At 35.7% G+C, this 17,647-nt stretch overlaps 1 protein-coding gene across 2 annotated transcripts in view; it reads left to right on the top strand.

The window, feature by feature from the left end:
- The window catches only part of STRN (striatin), a gene marked incomplete at both ends in the record, with an annotated part of 116,533 nt that overhangs the window by 65,442 nt on the left and 33,444 nt on the right, over window positions 1-17,647 (top strand). For both annotated transcript variants that reach the window (XM_080711484.1, XM_080711483.1), the window contains 5 exons: window positions 2,746-2,824; window positions 7,034-7,201; window positions 9,069-9,204; window positions 11,178-11,313; window positions 17,286-17,396. In XM_080711484.1, the coding sequence (XP_080567610.1) occupies window positions 2,746-2,824; window positions 7,034-7,201; window positions 9,069-9,204; window positions 11,178-11,313; window positions 17,286-17,396 (630 nt within the window). The remainder of the gene's footprint in view (window positions 1-2,745; window positions 2,825-7,033; window positions 7,202-9,068; window positions 9,205-11,177; window positions 11,314-17,285; window positions 17,397-17,647) is intronic.

The following is a 17,647-nucleotide window of genomic DNA, read 5'->3' as shown; positions in this document are numbered from 1 at the left end:
AGAGGATGGAGGTGGGCTGGGCGTGGTGGTGCTCCCTTGTCATCCGAGTACTTGGGAGGATGAGACAAGAAGATCGCAGATTCTCAGCGAGGCCGTCTGCAACTTAGTGAGAGCCCATTTCCAAATAAAAGAATAAAATCTGGCTAGCAGTATACTCAGTTAGAATGTTCCTGGGTTCCATCCCCATTAAAACACACACACACACACACACACACACACACACACACACACACACACACACACACAATTTTAAAAAAGATGGAGGTGCAGTCTGACTTGTTTTTTTCTAATTTATTTCTATTAATGTATAGTTGATATACAGTAAAATTTTTAATGTTTTTAAAAACACAGTCTTGTACCTATTGTACTTTATAGTTAGCCCCTTCCTACCTGTTCATATACACTGGCAAATACTAATCTGTTTTCTATGTCTATAGTTTTGACTTTTCCAGAAAATCATATGAATTGTAGAATCTTACAGAAGGCAGGCTTTTTATTTGGTTTCTATCAATTCACATAGTGCATTTAAGATTCATCTATGTTGGGGAATATCAGTAGTTCATTTTTATTCTTGTTGAGTAATATTACTTTGAATATTACCACCACACTTACCACACTTTTTTTTTTTTTTTGGTATTGGGGATTAAACCCAGGGGCATTTACATCTGCGCTACACCCCCAGTCCTTTCTGTTTTTTTCAGCAAGGGTCTTGCTAGGTTTATGATTCACCGCTTGCTGAGGCTATCCTTGAACCTGTGATTGTTCTGTCTCCACCTCCCATGTACTGGGATTACAAGTGTGCAATACCACGCTCAGCTTGCACCATACTTTTGAAACATTTCTAGCTGCTGAAATAGGCAGAGGCAGTAAAGGATATTTGAGAATGACATAGAAAGGATTTAGGCCTATTCTGATGGGAGATTAAATGACCTCAAAACATCTTTTCACATCTGAAATTTTTAAAGTCTCGAAATAGCAGTATAAATTTTCTTACCTGGCAGTGCAGGTTACTCAGTTGACTGGAGGGGATATATTGGAATACACCGTGTCAAAAACATAATTCCTAGCCCAGCGTGGTGGTATACACCTATTATCCCAGTATCTGGGAGTCTGAGACAAGAGGATACCAGATTAAAGGCCAGCCTGACCCTGTTTCAAAATAAAATAAAAAATAGGGCTGGGTAGAGAGTATGGTTCAGGAGTAGAACCCCCTGGGTCCAAATTCCTGGTACTACTACTACTACTACTACTACTACTACTACCACCACCACCACCACCACCACCACCACCACCACCACCACCACCACCACAGGCAGCTAAATTATCTATTATTGGCTAATGGAAGGAAGACGTTATCATTTTTCCTTAATATTTTGCATCTTTTTTGTTTTTAATTACCCTCTTTAAAGTTTTCTCAAAGTAATCTTACTTTTGGAGTTAATTAAATTTCTCTCATTTTTTTTTCTCCATCCCCACCCAGTCTATACACTCTACTGTTTCTTGGTATATCACAGAACTTGGCCTAGTTATTTTAGGAGAAAAGTAAAACACAAGATCTAATGTTTACTTTTTTGCATATTTCCCTAGTGTTTCTTATTATTGTAATGAAAATGTGGAGGAAAACACTTGGGTTCTAGAGTGAAACAGACAGGATTTTAGCACTTATTACTGTGTTTCTAAGAAGCCTGAAAATTACTTCTAAAACTCTGCTTTCTCATCTTTGAAATGGAGATAAACACCTATCTTTTGAGATTGTAAGAACTGAAAGAATGTGTGCCTTTTAACATCATGTCAGGAACTCAGTAAGCATTCAATAAATGCTTAATTTCAAATATCAGTAAATTTCTCAGTCCCTCTTATAATCACATTTGAATAAGATTCTATAAAGACCAACAGTTTCTTACAGTTTGATCAAGGACTGATAAGAACTATGATCTTTTTAATATTCTTAAAGTATAGTTTGAAAGCTCTTCAGTCTAGACCTACCACAGGAAGAGTTCTTTTTATTAATATATCTGAAAGGATTCAGCTTTTACCTAATGATGAATTTTAACTTTAAAATTTGTAAGAAGTTTTTATTCAAAGAATATCATTGATGTGGAAGCCCGAGAGTAATAGGGATAACAAGAGGAACATTATATAAAAGAAGAGAAACCCCAGTGGAATTATGGAGGTTTTCTAGTGGATGGTGATGGTGGAGGGAAATTAATGAAGGAAACAGTTCCATTGATGTTATGGACACAAATGAATTTGTCAGTGCCAATTTTAATATCATATGTACAGAGAATGGGAGGGAGAAGGGAGGGAGCTGGGAGACGTTCACCAAATGCTGTGTCCCCATCACTCTGAACTACATTATGATGTGAGACTACAATGTGCCATTAAAAGTATATTTTAAAAAAGAGTATCATTGAAAGTTTTTTAAATTTTCTTCTAGTTATAATATTTGTATTTGACTCTCACTGTGTGACTTGATTATATAGGTCTTTGTCCTAGAGAAAAATTCGCAAGCTAGCTAAAAAGCAAGGAGTTAATATCACTACAGGAAGAGGAATTCATATGGATAATTTACTCGAGGTTTATTAAGGAAATTCAAGTTAAAAACAATTTGTCCTTAAACATACCTCATAGTTGTAGGCTTATCTATTCTTAATCTTATAAATGTTTACTGCACATGTTTTATTAATTGAGATGCTCTCTAATATGTAAACCAAGTTGGTTTTTTTATGATTTAATGTTTTCCAGATGAAGGTAATGAAACAGAGGTACAACCACAACAAAACAGTCAGTTGATGTGGAAACAAGGTCGACAACTACTCAGACAGTAAGTATTCAAGGATCAAACATTAATAGTAAAAAATGAGAAGTGTGTGTGTGTGTGTGTGTGTGTGTGTGTGTGTGTGTGTATTTGTATATACTTGGTACTAGGGATTGAACTTGAGGGCATTCTACCTCTGAGTTATACCCCCATCCCTTTTTATTTTGAAACAGAATCTCATTTAAGTTGCTAAAGGCTGGCCTTGAATCTGTGATCCTTCTATTTTAGCCTCTCAGGTATAGGGATTGCAGGTGTGTGCCACCGCTCCTGGCTAAGAAACATATTTTCATTGGATTTTTTTTTTTTTCAGTACTGGGAGTGGAACCCAGGGGCATTCTACCTCTGAGCTATACCCTCAGCGCTATTTTTTATTCTTTATTTTGAAACAAGGTCTCACTAAGTCACAGAGGGCCTCACTAAGTAGTTGAGGCTGGCTGAGAACCTGTGATCCTCCTGTCTCAGCCTCCGAAGTACTAGGATTATAAGCATGAAACACCATGCCCAGCTAGATTATTTTATTTTATATTTTCAACTCAATAAGTTTTTTCCTTGTATTATTATTATACTATTGCTATAAGAAATTTTAATTGAATTACTTTTCTATGTTCATAGTAAGCACTTTTTCCTGTGGTGGAATTTATATATTTTAAAGAATTCTGTACTCTTAAAGTTCTTCTCATTGCTTCACTGATACAGGCATATGTTTCAATATACAGCCAATAGTTATTTGCATTTAACTTTTTATTATGACTTAAAATTTTTATCTTAAATAGATTCAAGAATTTTTAAGTTCTTCAAATTTTGTGAACACGGGCTAACATAATGCTTTCTTACAATAAAGTGTGTACCTGAGCCAGGCATCGTGGTGCGTACTTGTAATCTGAGACTGAGACAGGAGGATTGCAGATTCTAAGCCAGCTTCAGCAACTTAATGAGGCTCTCGACAATTTAGCAAGACCCTGTTTTTCAAATAAGAAATAAAATAGGTAAATAGGTCGGGGGATATAGCCCAGAGATAGAAGGTCCCTCGGTTGGTTCCATCTTTACTAACACACACACACACACACACACACACACACACACACACACACACACACACTCTCTCTCTCTCTCTCTCTCTCTCTCTCTCTCTCTCTCTCTCTCTCTCTCTCTCTCAGACTATACAGAGGAATCAAACCTCAGTAGAGGTTTTGGTATCAAATGAAGAATTGACCCACCACCCTCAAAACTGATATTCAAATTCAGGCCAAACAAAGTGAAATTTGCTGCCTGTTTGGGACTATGAGGATTGCTTATGAATAGTTTAAATTTAAGGTGTCTTTTTTTTTTTTCTTCCAGGACTGAGGATTGAGTTTAGGGGTATTATACCTCTGAGCTATACTCCCAGACCTATTTTTTTATTCTTTATTTTGAAACAGGATCTCACTAAGTTGTGGAGGGCCTCACTAAATAGCTGAGGTTGGCAGCAAACCTGTGATTCTTCTGTCTCAGCCTTTCAAGTGCTGGGATTACAAGTGTGCGCCATCATGCCTGAGTCTAAACCTAAGGTTTCTAAAGTGGATGGGTGCCACCTATTCCTGGGACTATAGGAAGAAACCATTACAACATTTCTTCATATCTATTGTTTGTCTAGATAAATGTTGGGAAAAAATAGGCCTCTACTAATATTTAAGTTAATTTTATTAGTCCTCACTTTTTTTTTTTTTTTTTTTTTGGTCCTGGGGATGGAACCCAGAGGCTTTCTACCTCTGGGCTATACTCCCAGACCTTTTTTATATTTTATTTGGAAATAGGGTCTCACTAAGTTGCTGAGAGCCTCACTAAGCAGCTGAGGCTGGCTTCGAACCTGTGCGATCCTCCTGTCTCAGCCTCCCAAGCGAGGGGATTACAAGCGTGCGCCACCATGCCCGGCTTAGTCCTCATTTTAAATTAAGTGTAACATTTTTGCCTTAAATAGAAAAACATTCTTAAAGTACTTTTTTTTTTTTTTTTTTTTTGCGGTACTGAGGATGGAACCCAGGGGCATTCTTCCTCTGAGCCATACCCCAAACCCTATTTTTTATTCTTTATTTTGAAACAGAGTCTCACTGAGTTACAAAGAGCCTTACTAAGTAGCTGAGGTTGTCCATGAACCACGATTCTCCTGTCTCAGCCTCCCAAATGCTGGGATTACAAACTTGTGCCACCACGCCCAGCTAAAATGCTAATTTTTTTTGTGTGTGTGAGTCTTGGGATGGAACCCAGGGTCATTCTTCCTCTGAGCTATAGCCCCTGTCCTATTTTTTATTCTTTATTTTGAAACTGGGTCTCACTGAGTTGCAGAGGGCCTCACTAAGTAGCTGAAGTTGTCCATGAACCGTGATCCTCCCGTCTCAGCCTCCCCAATGCTGGGATTACAAGCGTGAGCCACCACACCCGGTGGTAAAATGCTAATAGTTTTAGTGAAAAATAATTTTACAGTGAGGTATTCAAGGGAAAAACTTTGGAAGAGCCAAGTATAATAATGCATATCTGTAATCTCAGTTACTCAGGAGACTGAGGCACAGGGATTGCAATTTTGGGGCCAGCTAGTGTCTCAAAATAAAAGTTAAAAAGGCTAGTGGTAGAGAGCCCCTATATTTAATCCCCAGTACTGGGTGAGGGAACAAACAAACAAACAACTAAAAGAAACAATCAAAAAAAAAAAAAAAAAAAACTTCAAAAGACCCAGACTACTCCTCAGACAAAAGGTGAAACTCATTTTATCAGTGACAAAGTGACTGTTGAGTAAAACCAACTTGTGTATGACAAAAGTAGTTTTGAAACAGATGTTTGTAATGTTTTGTTGCCAAAGTAATGTAGTATCAAATATTACTTGTTAAAAAATGGAAAAACTTGCCGGGTGTGGTGGCACACGCTTGTAATCCCAGCATTTGGGAGGCTAACACAGGAGGATCGCAGTTCAAGGACAGCATCAGCTACTACTTAGTGAAACCCTTTGCAACTCAGTGAGACCCTGTTTAAAAAATAAAGAATAAAGCTGGGCGTGGTGGCGCACGCTTGTAATCCCCATGCTTGGACGGCAGAGACAGGAGGATCCTGCAGGTTCGAAGCCAGCCTCTCTGGTTTAAGAGACCCTGTTTCCAAATAAAAATACAAAATAGGTCTGGGAGTGTAGCCGAGAGGTAGAAGGGTTTCTAGAAACCCCAGTACCACCAATAAATAATAAATAAGTAAATAAGTAAATAAATAAATAAATAATAAAATAAAGAATAAAAAATGGGGCTGGGTGTGTAGCTTGGAGGTAGAATGCCCCTGGGTCCCATCCCCCAAAAGGAAAAACTTAACATTTTTTTTAGTATTTTCTAAGAATAATTGACTAAATTTAGGAAAACTGAACATTTATTAAGTTTTAGTCAAGATTTTTATATAAGTATTAGATGAAATTGAAAAATCTACATCTTGATTTGATAAGACACACCTAATTTGTTCACATATCTTGGTGTGATATCTTTTAGCTCTAACTACTAAAATGAAGTCTTAGCCAGGCTTGGTGGCCTATTCCTGTAATTCCAATACTTTGGGAGGCTGAGACAGGAGGATCACAGATTCAAGACCAGGCTCAGCAACTTAGTGAGACTCTCAGAAACCTAGCAAGGTCTTGTTTCAAAATAAAAAAAAAAAAAAAAGGGCTGGGGATACAGCTTGGAGGTAGAATGCCGGATTCAATCCCCAGGAGAAAGAGTGAGCAAGTGAGCAGAGCCTGGGTGTAACTCAGGGGTAGAATGCTGCTCCTGGATTCATTCATCCCCAATATCCAAGAAAACACACACACACACACACACACACACACACACACACACACACACCCCTCTACTGGACCCACTATTATAAAATAGTAATTATGTAGAGTTTGAGAGTGAGCTTACTTCAGTCTTGCCTAAAGGAAAGAATGTGCTATGAAATATTAAAGGAACAGTTTCTTCTTAGTTTAAATGTAATGAATGGTGTATTGTATAGTTCTTTGATTTTTCTCAGTGACTGTAGAGGCTGGTACTGCAAGAGACAGACAGCTCCATCTGCAGCTGGAAGATTATTAACAAGTCTTAACTAGCATAGTACTTTACTGTTAATCCTTATGTAGGCAGTGAATTTGAAGACTTGCTTTTATTTATGTATTAAATTTTAGAATACTGATTCCTGTATGATTGAGTTGTAAGGATCCTTTTCATGCAGGTATCTCCAGGAGGTGGGTTACACAGATACTATTCTAGATGTGAAGTCTAAACGAGTGCGAGCTCTGTTGGGCTTTTCAAGTGATGTCACTGACAGGGAAGATGACAAAAATCAGGACTCAGTTATAAATGGCACAGAGGCTGAAGTTAAAGAGACAGCAATGATGGGGTGAGTACTTTGCAAAATATTTTAATTGTAACTTTAGTTCTTATTAAATATTTTTGGTTTGTGAGTTATACTTTTTCATGTAATATAGAAATACTTTAATTATAATTAAGCTTACTAAAATTTTAAAGTTTCTTTTCGTTAGAAGGTAACAAAAGGACTGGAGTCATCATTTATGATTATTTTAATTGTAGAATATAATTTTGTATTCAGGATATTTTTATTTGCTTGAGATTTAGGCACTTAATATAGATTTTAATATCTTGAAGCTCAGTCAGCTACTATTAGAATCTCACAAAAGATCTTGTTTCAAAATTCAGTACAGATCTGTAAGAATGAAATTTTATTATTAATGACTCAGAAATCATAAAAATACTTTGCATTTTTTAGATGTAAGCCTTTTCTTAACCCTTTTTGTTTATGTAATAATACTATCACCCATCTTTTCCTTGATATAAAATATTTATTTTAGTTATACAGATTTTTAATTGATAGACCAAGTGTGAAAATTTCAATAATGGTTTGAAATATTTTATTTATTGGGCCATATGTCATACAATTATGTATATTTCTACTTAAACACAGTGAGTTCAATGAACAGATTTATTGGAAAAAATGGTCCATGATTCTTAGTTGAATAAAACATGGACGATTCTGAGTAAGTTTAGATATGATGTTACTTTATTTTAACCCACATTTAGGCTGAAAGAATGATTTTAATTGAACTTTAAATTTTCTAGTGAGCAAATATTTCCTGTTATTTGGAACATGAGCTAAAATTGTAAGATTAGGTAAAGGTTCAAGTTAGGAATTTTATAAACAAATGTTATTAGAGCCTTCTTAAAAGTACTCATTTGTAATTAAGACTGCATTAACTTGCTGGACATGGTGGCACATGCCAGTAATCTTAGTATTTCAGAGGCTAACACAGGAGCATCACAGGTTCAGAGCCAGCTGAGGCCTTTAGCAACTTAGTAAGACCCCGTTTCAGAACAGACATAAATTTCTGGTTGTATTTTTATCTTATGAATTAACTTAAGTCATTATGATAACTTAGATAATTTTTTAGGTACTATAATGCATACTTTTAAAACCCTTCAGTAATGACTTTCAAAAAAGACTATTCTGTGGTTCTGTTTTGGTGTTAAACTGTCTTTGAAACTGACAAGAATATTACTCTGAATTTGTGAGATTTCTGAAGGGATGGAGAATGGGGAAATAAACCAAAATCATGACTCTGAGCAGATGTGAAATTTAAGATTTATCTGTATTGAAAATGTTGTCTCTAGTTGTGGCTATATTTTTCAGGAAGATGACTTCTTATGTAAAAAAAATTCTTAATGTATTAGAGAGAAACCATTCTTTTCTGGTAATTAGAAAATTGTTTACTAAATTTATTTTCAGAGATCTATCTTAAAAGCTTTATACTTGAAAATTAGATTATTTCTAAGAGAATCCTTTATTCATTAACAGGATTGTCTTATAGTAATATTAATTTGACTATTATACTTTTTAAATAACTTTAGGTATATACTTGCTCTTTTTACTTAACTCTTTAGCAGAAATATAAGGATTACATCATATAAAAATGATGCATTTACTACTTATTTTCTTGGTTATGGAAACTTATCCGAGAGGTCAGAGGAAGAATTGTAGATGGCAAAAAGAAAGATTGTCAAGTTCTTCTAAGAATACCTACTTCTCATTTTGCTTTTTAAATGAATCCACAGAATTGTAAGAGATGAGAATTAATATAGGTCCTAATATAATTGGGGTATCATAATCTAAACAGAAGTTAATGAAACATGAATTAATTTTTATGTTGAGGTAAAAAGATTAAGTTACCAAGCTTGAACATGTTTTAAAACAGAAAATCCGAGTTAACAGATTCTGCCTCCGTGCTGGATAATTTCAAATTCCTTGAAAATGCAGCTGCAGATTTCAGTGATGAAGATGAAGATGATGATATTGATGGACGAGAGAGAAGTGTTATTGATACTTCAACGGTGAGTTAGATACTCAGATAAGTAGTTTAAGGACTATAATGTATACTTTGAAAACAATTCATGTCCTCAATTATCTAAATCTTTAACTTTTTTTATTCCATGAGTTTGGGGAAATAAGAGAGTTTTAGTTTCGATTTCAAATTCAGTAATTTTTTAGAATAGCTATTTTTCCTTAAAAGACCTCCCTGATATTTTTTCTTTTCTTTTCTTTCTGTTGTTGTTGTTGTTGTTGTTGTTGTTGTTGTTGTTGTTGTTAGGTACTGAGGATGGAGCCCAGGGGCATTCTACCTACGAGCTACACCCCCAGCTCTATTTTTTATTTTTATTTTTTATTTTTTATTTTGAAACAGGGTCTCCCTAAGTTGCAAAGGGCCTCATTAAGTAGTAGCTGAGGCTTCATGCAAAACGCGATACTCCTGTCTCAGCCTTCCAAATGCTGGGATTACAAGCGTGCGTTACTACGCCTGGCTCCCTTTTTTTTTTTTTTTTAATTCACTAAATCAACATTTTTATGGAGCTGGTGAATATGATAAGTGTTGTGTGTGGCAACAATGCAGTGTTGTTGGTTGCCAGAAGACAAAGGAACTGACAGGTACATCATGGTACCTTATAACAACTAGCATCAGTTTGACAACTGGATATGTATTTCCAGACATAGCCACTCTTGTCATATTTTCTATTCAGTCTATGTTATATCACTCTAGAAGATCAATATTTTAGAGAAAAAGTTGAACATATAAAGAATTGACTGAGAAAGCCAAGTAAGTCAAGGTTAGGAGAGTAGAAATAATAATGGGAACCTATAAAAGTACCTTGTAAGTCTTAGGGCACGCATTTCTAAATTTGTAGTACTGTGATTTTAGATTATGTAAGAGGTTGATGTAGTCATATTAAAAGTTATTGTGGCCAGGCATGGTGGCACACACTTTGAATCCCAGTACTTGGGAGGCAAAGACAGGAGGATTGCAGTTTTAAAACCAGCCTTAGCATTAGGCTCTCAGCAATTTAGCAAGACCCTTTGTGCAAACAAAAAATAAAATAGGGCTGGGGGGTATAGCTCAGATGTAGAATATCCCTGGGTTCTATCCCCACCCCACCCCCAAATTACTGTAGTTATATTCTGAAATTTCTTGCTCTTTGGATTAGATTAGAATGTCTTCAAACTTCACAAATTGCATCCAAAAGATGTGAGATTTTGTTGTGGTTCTCATAATACAGTGTGTCAGGAATATTTTACATCTATCTGCAGTATAAATATATTCATATGATTTCAATATATACTTTCTTTAGTTTATTTTAAACAAGCCATCGAATCATTGAACGAAGCTTAAATTTCTGCTTTAAAATGTTTACTATGTATTTTTTAAAAATTGCATTTGATGCCAGGCGTGGTGCACGCTTGCAATCCCAGTACTTGGGAGGCTGAGATAGGAGGATCCAGGTACACAAACAGCCTCAGCTACTTAGTGAGGCCCTTTGCAACTCTGAGACCCTGTTTCAAAATAAAGAATAAGAAATGGGGCTGGGGATATAGCTTGGAGGTAGAATGCTCCTGGGTTCCATCCCTAGTACTGGGGAAAAATATTACATTTGTTTTTCTCTGAGTTAGGTAGTATAGTTATTTGAAGTAGCAAAGCTATACATTCTTTTTTTTTTTTGTGTGGTACTGGGGTTCCTGGAAGCCCTTCTACCTCCAGGCTATACTCCCACATCTATTTTATACTTTTTTTTATATTTGGAAACAGGGTCTCTTAAGCCAGCGCGGCTGGCTTCGAACCTGTGCGGTCTTCCCATCTCTGCCTCCCAAGCGCGGGGATTACAAGTGTGCGCCACCATGCCCAGTGCAAAGCTATACATTCTGAAGACAATAATTGAATCCCATTTCATATTCAGTGTAAAGGGATTCTGTCTTCTTTAAATAAATTGATTCATAATATATCCTAATATTTTAATTTACTATGTTTTTTCATTAGATTGTCAGAAAAAAAGTATTGCCTGATAGCACTGAGGATCGAGACACAAAAGAAGCCTTAAGAGAATTTGACTTCTTGGTTTCATCAGAAGAAGGAGACAGTGAATCTAGAAGTGCAGGCGACGGAGCAGACTGGGGTAAGGAAGCATGCTGGGCCTGACCAGGGTTTGAAGGACGTAAGAGAGTTAGTGTGTTACTGCAAGGGCCATGTCTTGAAGAGTTATGATGTTGAAATGTTGATCATATTGTGAAATTTTTTTAGTGGTACTGACGATTGAACCCACAGGTATTCTACTTCTGAGCTATACTCCCAGCCCTATTCTATTTTTTTTAAATTTTGAAATAGTGTCTTGCTAAGTTGTTGAGACTGGCCTCAAACCTACGATCCTCCTGTCTCAGCCTCCCAAATAGTGGTATTTACAGACATGTGCCACCATGAAATTTTTAACTATTATCACCTTTTATCCAGGATGTACATGTATATTTAAGGAAGATTATATAAGTAGCCAACTTTTTCTTTTTTTAGTGTAAGCATTACTACATTTAAAGAATTGTAATTAAAGGACAATATATCATTTTCTGTGTAAGCAGTAGAAACTACAAATGTAGATTTAGTGGGAACTGACTTGAGATTGTACTAGAGGGTTTTACAGATCCCATCTCTCATACCTTCTGTATAAAAAGAAATCTAAGTCAGAGAATTGTAGTTGTTCATTCTGGTTAAGTTTTAGACACTTTGTACAGGCATGCTTTTTGCTATTTACTTTTTTGCTGAAGTTACTATTAATGAATCTCATATTTTACACTTCTAACAAGAGTTACAAGTATTTGGGGTAAACTTCTATAGCATAGATCTTTCTAGGAGTTTGGAAGTATATTTTTACATTAAGGATTGTGATAAATTGTTGAAAGTAATAATTGCTGTTATATTCAAGTATGTGCATGTGAGTGTGTATGAAAGATGGAAAAGAGTCTAATATTTGGATAAGTAGTTTTTATTCAGAGAATGTAATGTTGCTAAACATTTATTTTATCTTTTTTATTGTTTTGCGGTACTGGGGATGAAACCCCAGGGACATTCTATCCTTATTTTTTATTCTTTATTTTGAAACACAGTCTCACTGAGGTGCAAAGAGCCTAAGTAGCCGAGGCTGGCCGCAAACCTCTATCCTCTGTCTCCGCCTCCTGTATGCTGGGATTACAAGCGTGCAGCACCATACCTGGCTAAACATTTGAATATTAAATTTATCTTTCTAAAAACTTTTACTAGCCGGGCGTGGTGGCGCACGCTTCTAATCCCCGTATTTGTGAGGCGGAGACAAGAGGATTGCGCAGGTTCAAAGCCAGCCGTGCTGGCTTAAGAGACCCTGTTTCCAAATAAAAAGTATAAAAAATAGGTGTGGGAGTGTAGCCCGGAGGTAGAAGGGCTTCTAGGAACCCCAGTACCACCAAAAAAAAAAAAAACAAAACAAAACCTTTTACTAGCCAGGCCTGTTGGCAATACACCTATCATCCTAGTATTTGGGAGGCTGAGACAGGAGGATTGCAGATTTGAGGCCAGACCCTACAACTTAGCGAGACCCTATTTCAATAAAAAAGGGTTAGGAGGTTAGCTTAGGTGTAGAATATCTCTGGCTTAAAATTAAAAACTTTTACTCAGTTTTAAAAAGATGAATCAATGGTTTCTTATTTGAAATAGATATTTCAAAGAGATAAAATAGCTAAAATTGTTTTATAGAATTATTATTCTTTGGATATGAATATATCACATTATAAATTTTTCATTTGCTTCTAGGTAATCAACTACTTTAAATATTGATTTTTTTTTTTTTTTTCCGGTACTGGGGATGGAACCGGGGGCATTCTACCTCTGAGGGATACTCCCAGCCCTATTTTTTAGTCTTTATTTTGAAACAGGGTCTCACTGAGTTGCAAGGGCCTCAGTAAGTAGCTGAGGCTAGCCATGAACTGCAATTCTCCTGTCTCAGCCTCCCAAATGCTGGGATTACAAGCGTGCACCACCACGCCTGGCTAAATATTGATTTTAATGTACCTTCAAGCACTATATACCATAGACTGTAATATTTGAACACAGATATTACTTATCTAAATGTTATTTAGTATATTTGACTGCTTAAAATGAAAAATTTTACATTGTTACTTACAAACATTAGAAATACTAACGTAAACCCCTATTTTATATGTATTTTATCTGAAGAAATATAAAAGAATTCTAAAACTAAAATTATAAAAAAGGATATTTTTTCTTCTCTCACTTGTGTTAAAAATTTTGGTCAAATTTTTTCTCTTTCATACTTGCTTGATCATTATTGAAGGGTCGGCGCAGGAAAGACCCAAGGCCAGCCATCGGAGATAAGCTTTATTAAGATAGCCCAGCTCCCTTTTATATCAGGCAGCTGGGAGGAGGGGGCTTCCGCTTACAGCGGAAGATCGCACAAAGTACGGGGCTTTTACTGATTGGATGGTTCATACCCCAGTGAGTGTGTTATCAGGGGACTGATTGTTGGGCATCTCGTGGCCCCCCTTGGCTGGCTATGAGGTAGTCAGCACAATCCGGAAGAGAAGCCGGAGAGGCGCCATCTTTGGCATGACTGGGCTGCTTATCCTAATAATTATATAGTGACTCTAGGAAGACTACTGAGGTAAATTCAGGGGAAAAGATTAGCTGATATTTTTAGTAACAAAAATTACATTTTTAAACCTGATTTTCCACCTGATACACTGCACAATGAAAATTATTTGCAATTGTTTAAGGAAAAAATGTTCTTTATCTGTAAATTGACAATAATCCAAATAGGAAAGGTCTGGGAAGGATACATACTATTTTTTCCCTCCTTTTCATTTAAGATGTACACTTCAACTCCCCTCATTTATCAGAAACCATTATAATGTTAGAGGCATTTGTTGAATTTTTATAATGACTTTTCCTATGAGGTATTAATAAGTGAGTCACTAGTGCAAGTTACTGTTACTTTGCTTTGATTGGAGCTTTCCATGAGAGGAAGGAATTGGTTATACATCTAACTCAGCTGACCTTTTACTACCTTTTGGACTCATTTGAAAATACTTTCTAGGCTGGTTGGTAGGTTGATTTGCTCTAGAATTTTTAAAAATGATATTCTGATGCTTTGATAATAATTGACAGCAGCAACTTTTTTGTCTGTACTAGAGATAAAACACAGGACCTCATAGATGCTAGGCTAGTGATCTATCACTGAGCTACAGACTGACCCCTAATAGTAAATTATAATCATAGCATACAGTAGATTTTTTTATCTGCTTTTACTTTGATTATGTAAATTTGCCATTAGTACAGTTAATCCTTCAATATCTTACCTTTAGAGAGTTCCATGGCATCAGTGCTAAATTTTTTTCCTCTTTTGTGGCAAACAGTTGAAGATTTATTTAAGGTAATTACACTGAAGAATACAATGATTATTTAGTGACTGACTTTTTTTGTTTTTTAGAGAACAAAATTTGTAACCCAAGGAGAAGTTAGATTGAAATAGGTTTTTCTTTTGTCTTGTTCTGTACTGAGCTTATATATCAAGTTACTCAAGGTCTTAGGCAACACTTCTACCAGGAAAAGAGTTGGACCGATAGTTCCAACTGTTACACTGATGTCTTTCTCAGAGAAATCACACATCAGTATAGATATTATTTGGCCCTTTTTATTGTCAAGTTTTGAAGCAGTACTTGGGATCCCCCCCCCCACACCCCAAAGACAGTTGTACTCTTTCTTGTGCAGCTTCCTTTAACATATGACCCATGGCTCAATGTATTATGTGAAAACATGAGTGATTGATTTCATATCTGAGTGTTTGCTGTTTAGTAGTATGCTAGATCTATTAATGATATGAATGAATGGAAGCTCTCAGTTGACTAGAGGTTTCTTTACCAGTAGTTTGGCCTTGTGTATTTTAAGGATTTTTAATTCAAATCCAAAGCAGTGAATTTCAAACAAATTAACAGGATTAGATTGCAAATCTTAACTAGTTGAATGGGCATTTAAACCATTTTACACGCTCTTTGCATCTCTTTTTCACTTTATCCTTTAAAAAAAGTGAATTATGCTTTTCTGGCAAGTAAATACTAACATCTTTCATTGCTCTTGTTATTATGAAACTATTAAGATTACCATAAGGCTAAAGTTTGCTTTAAAAATCTGAAGGCACTCCAGGATCCAAAAGCCATGCAGTTTAATTTATTATGAAGACTTGATTGATGAAATTAACATTTTAGGTTCATCTGGACAAATTTACTACTTCTACTGTCTTATAGTTAGGTATATAAAAATTGATTTCTTAAAATTGTCTTCATTAATATTATATTCAGAGACCCAATACAGTTTTCTAAACTAGATTGAAATTTAAATTATTAAAAAAGGCAGATTTCTGTTTATTATGGTTCATTTTAGTAATCCAGCATTCATTCAACAATTCAGTCAAGTGCTTTCTGTGTACCAGGTCTTCTAGGTGGAGATTGGTACTCCTGTGGTGCTCACAACCTGCTAGAAAGATCTAGGCAGTAAACCATAAACATAAGAAATGATAGAGCATGTCACAAAATGATAAATGCTATTGGCAAATATAAAAATAGAACAGGATCAGGGAGATAGGGAGAGTTGGGATGGTGGGATGGTGAAGGTAAATTATTGTTTAAAATAGAATGTGTCTTGTTTAACATCCTCACTACTATAATCCACAATGACTGACAGTACCACTCAGGGGAAAGATTTATTTGCTCAGTTTTGGAAATTTAGAGGTCAGTCCATATTAGGCCGGGTATGGAGAGCTCAGGGCATGGCAGCTAGACTTGGAAAGAGGGGAACAGGGCTCTGATCCTCACATCATAGAGGCTAGAAGTCAGGGTGAGAGCAGGGGGAGGAGAAACAATATAATCCCCAAGGCCACACTCCCTGCGAGCCCTCCTTAGTGACCATGCCCTGCTTCCTACTTTGCTACCCTGTTTTAATGGGGGATGCAGGGACATTTTAAATCCAAATCATTACAGATGGCCATGTTGTAAACTCCATTGAGAGGGTAGTGTTTGAGCAAAAGACTTGAAGTTATTATAGGAATTGGCCATGCTGTGGAAGAAATGTTCAAGAAGGAAGTGAAAGCAAATGCTCTAAGATAGCAACCAGCCCTGACATGCTTAAAGAATTAAAGGAAGGCAGAGTGTATAGAGCAGAATGATTCTGGGGGATTGTAGTAGGAAATGACAAGGTTATGTAGGACCATGTTGATTAGAGAACCAACCCTGTGGATAGAACAGATTGGATGGGGAGGGAGATCAGGAGTTTGGTTTTGCATACTAATTTGAGATATTAGATTTTTTTCAAAGGACAAGTAAGGTGGATATATGAATTTTGGATTCAAAATAGAGTTCTAAACCAATATCTGTAGTGTTATATAGCATATAAATTGTTTTACAATAAGTATAAAATATATAATTTGTATTACTCTTTAAATTTTCTTCTTCTGAAATCCTGATGATTGAATTTCCTTTTACTAGAAGCTCAGTGTCTCATTTTAAGACTTTATAAGCTACCTTGTCATTTAAGTTATTTTAAATTTTGAATAAAGGTTGATTTATAGGTTTCACAAATGCTAATTATAAAGCCAATGCAATAAAAAAAATCATCTTTCGTTAATGAACATATGCCAAAAGTATAAGACTCTTGAAATAAAAAAAATCATTGGAGACTATTTTGTACAATCTCTTATTGTAATCTCTCATCACATAAATAAAATGAAGTATTTTTTATGAGCCACTCCTAATAGAATTCATAAAATGGAATGAAAGTTCCTCATTGTAAAGTATGCTTAAATTACTAAAAGTCACTTCAATTTCTAGGTTTATTTTTTTGTGTCTCTTTCAAAGTAAGTTTATTGTTAAGAAATTGAGTTCATCATTGTTTCTCAGCTACTGTATTTTGAGTGACTTACATATCTAATTAATAAGTAATGACTTCTTAAAGCTAGTGATGCTATAAAAAATTATTATTGTGTCTTTCAGACATAGTAACTTAGAGTGTTCAATATTTTGTTGAAAAAGGCTGTTTCATTTGTTTTACTCTGTTTAGAAAAGGAAGACCAGTGTCTCATGCCTGAAGCTTGGAATGTGGACCAGGGAGTAATTACCAAACTCAAGGAACAATACAAAAAGGAGAGAAAGGGGAAAAAGGGGGTGAAGAGTAAGTGGAAAACATTGTATCTGTAAATCATAAATATTGCCTCTTACATCTCTCAAGTTTTTTTTTTTCTTCAATGTTTTCCTGTAACTACTTACTCGTTTTCATTTCTGCTCCTGACCGCATTCCTTTTCATCTACTCTCAGGGGTTGAAATTAAATGGTTAGCTATTTGGTTATGAACTTTAAAAATATATATGATTAAGTCAGGTATGGTGGCACACGCCTGTAATCCTAGTACTTGGGAGGCTGAGA

The sequence above is a fragment of the Muscardinus avellanarius genome, assembly GCF_963383645.1.
Source record: "Muscardinus avellanarius genome assembly, chromosome: 15".
NCBI lineage: Eukaryota > Metazoa > Chordata > Mammalia > Rodentia > Gliridae > Muscardinus > Muscardinus avellanarius.
Note: the sequence above shows the minus strand (reverse complement) of the source record. Positions and strands in the feature narration are given on the sequence as shown.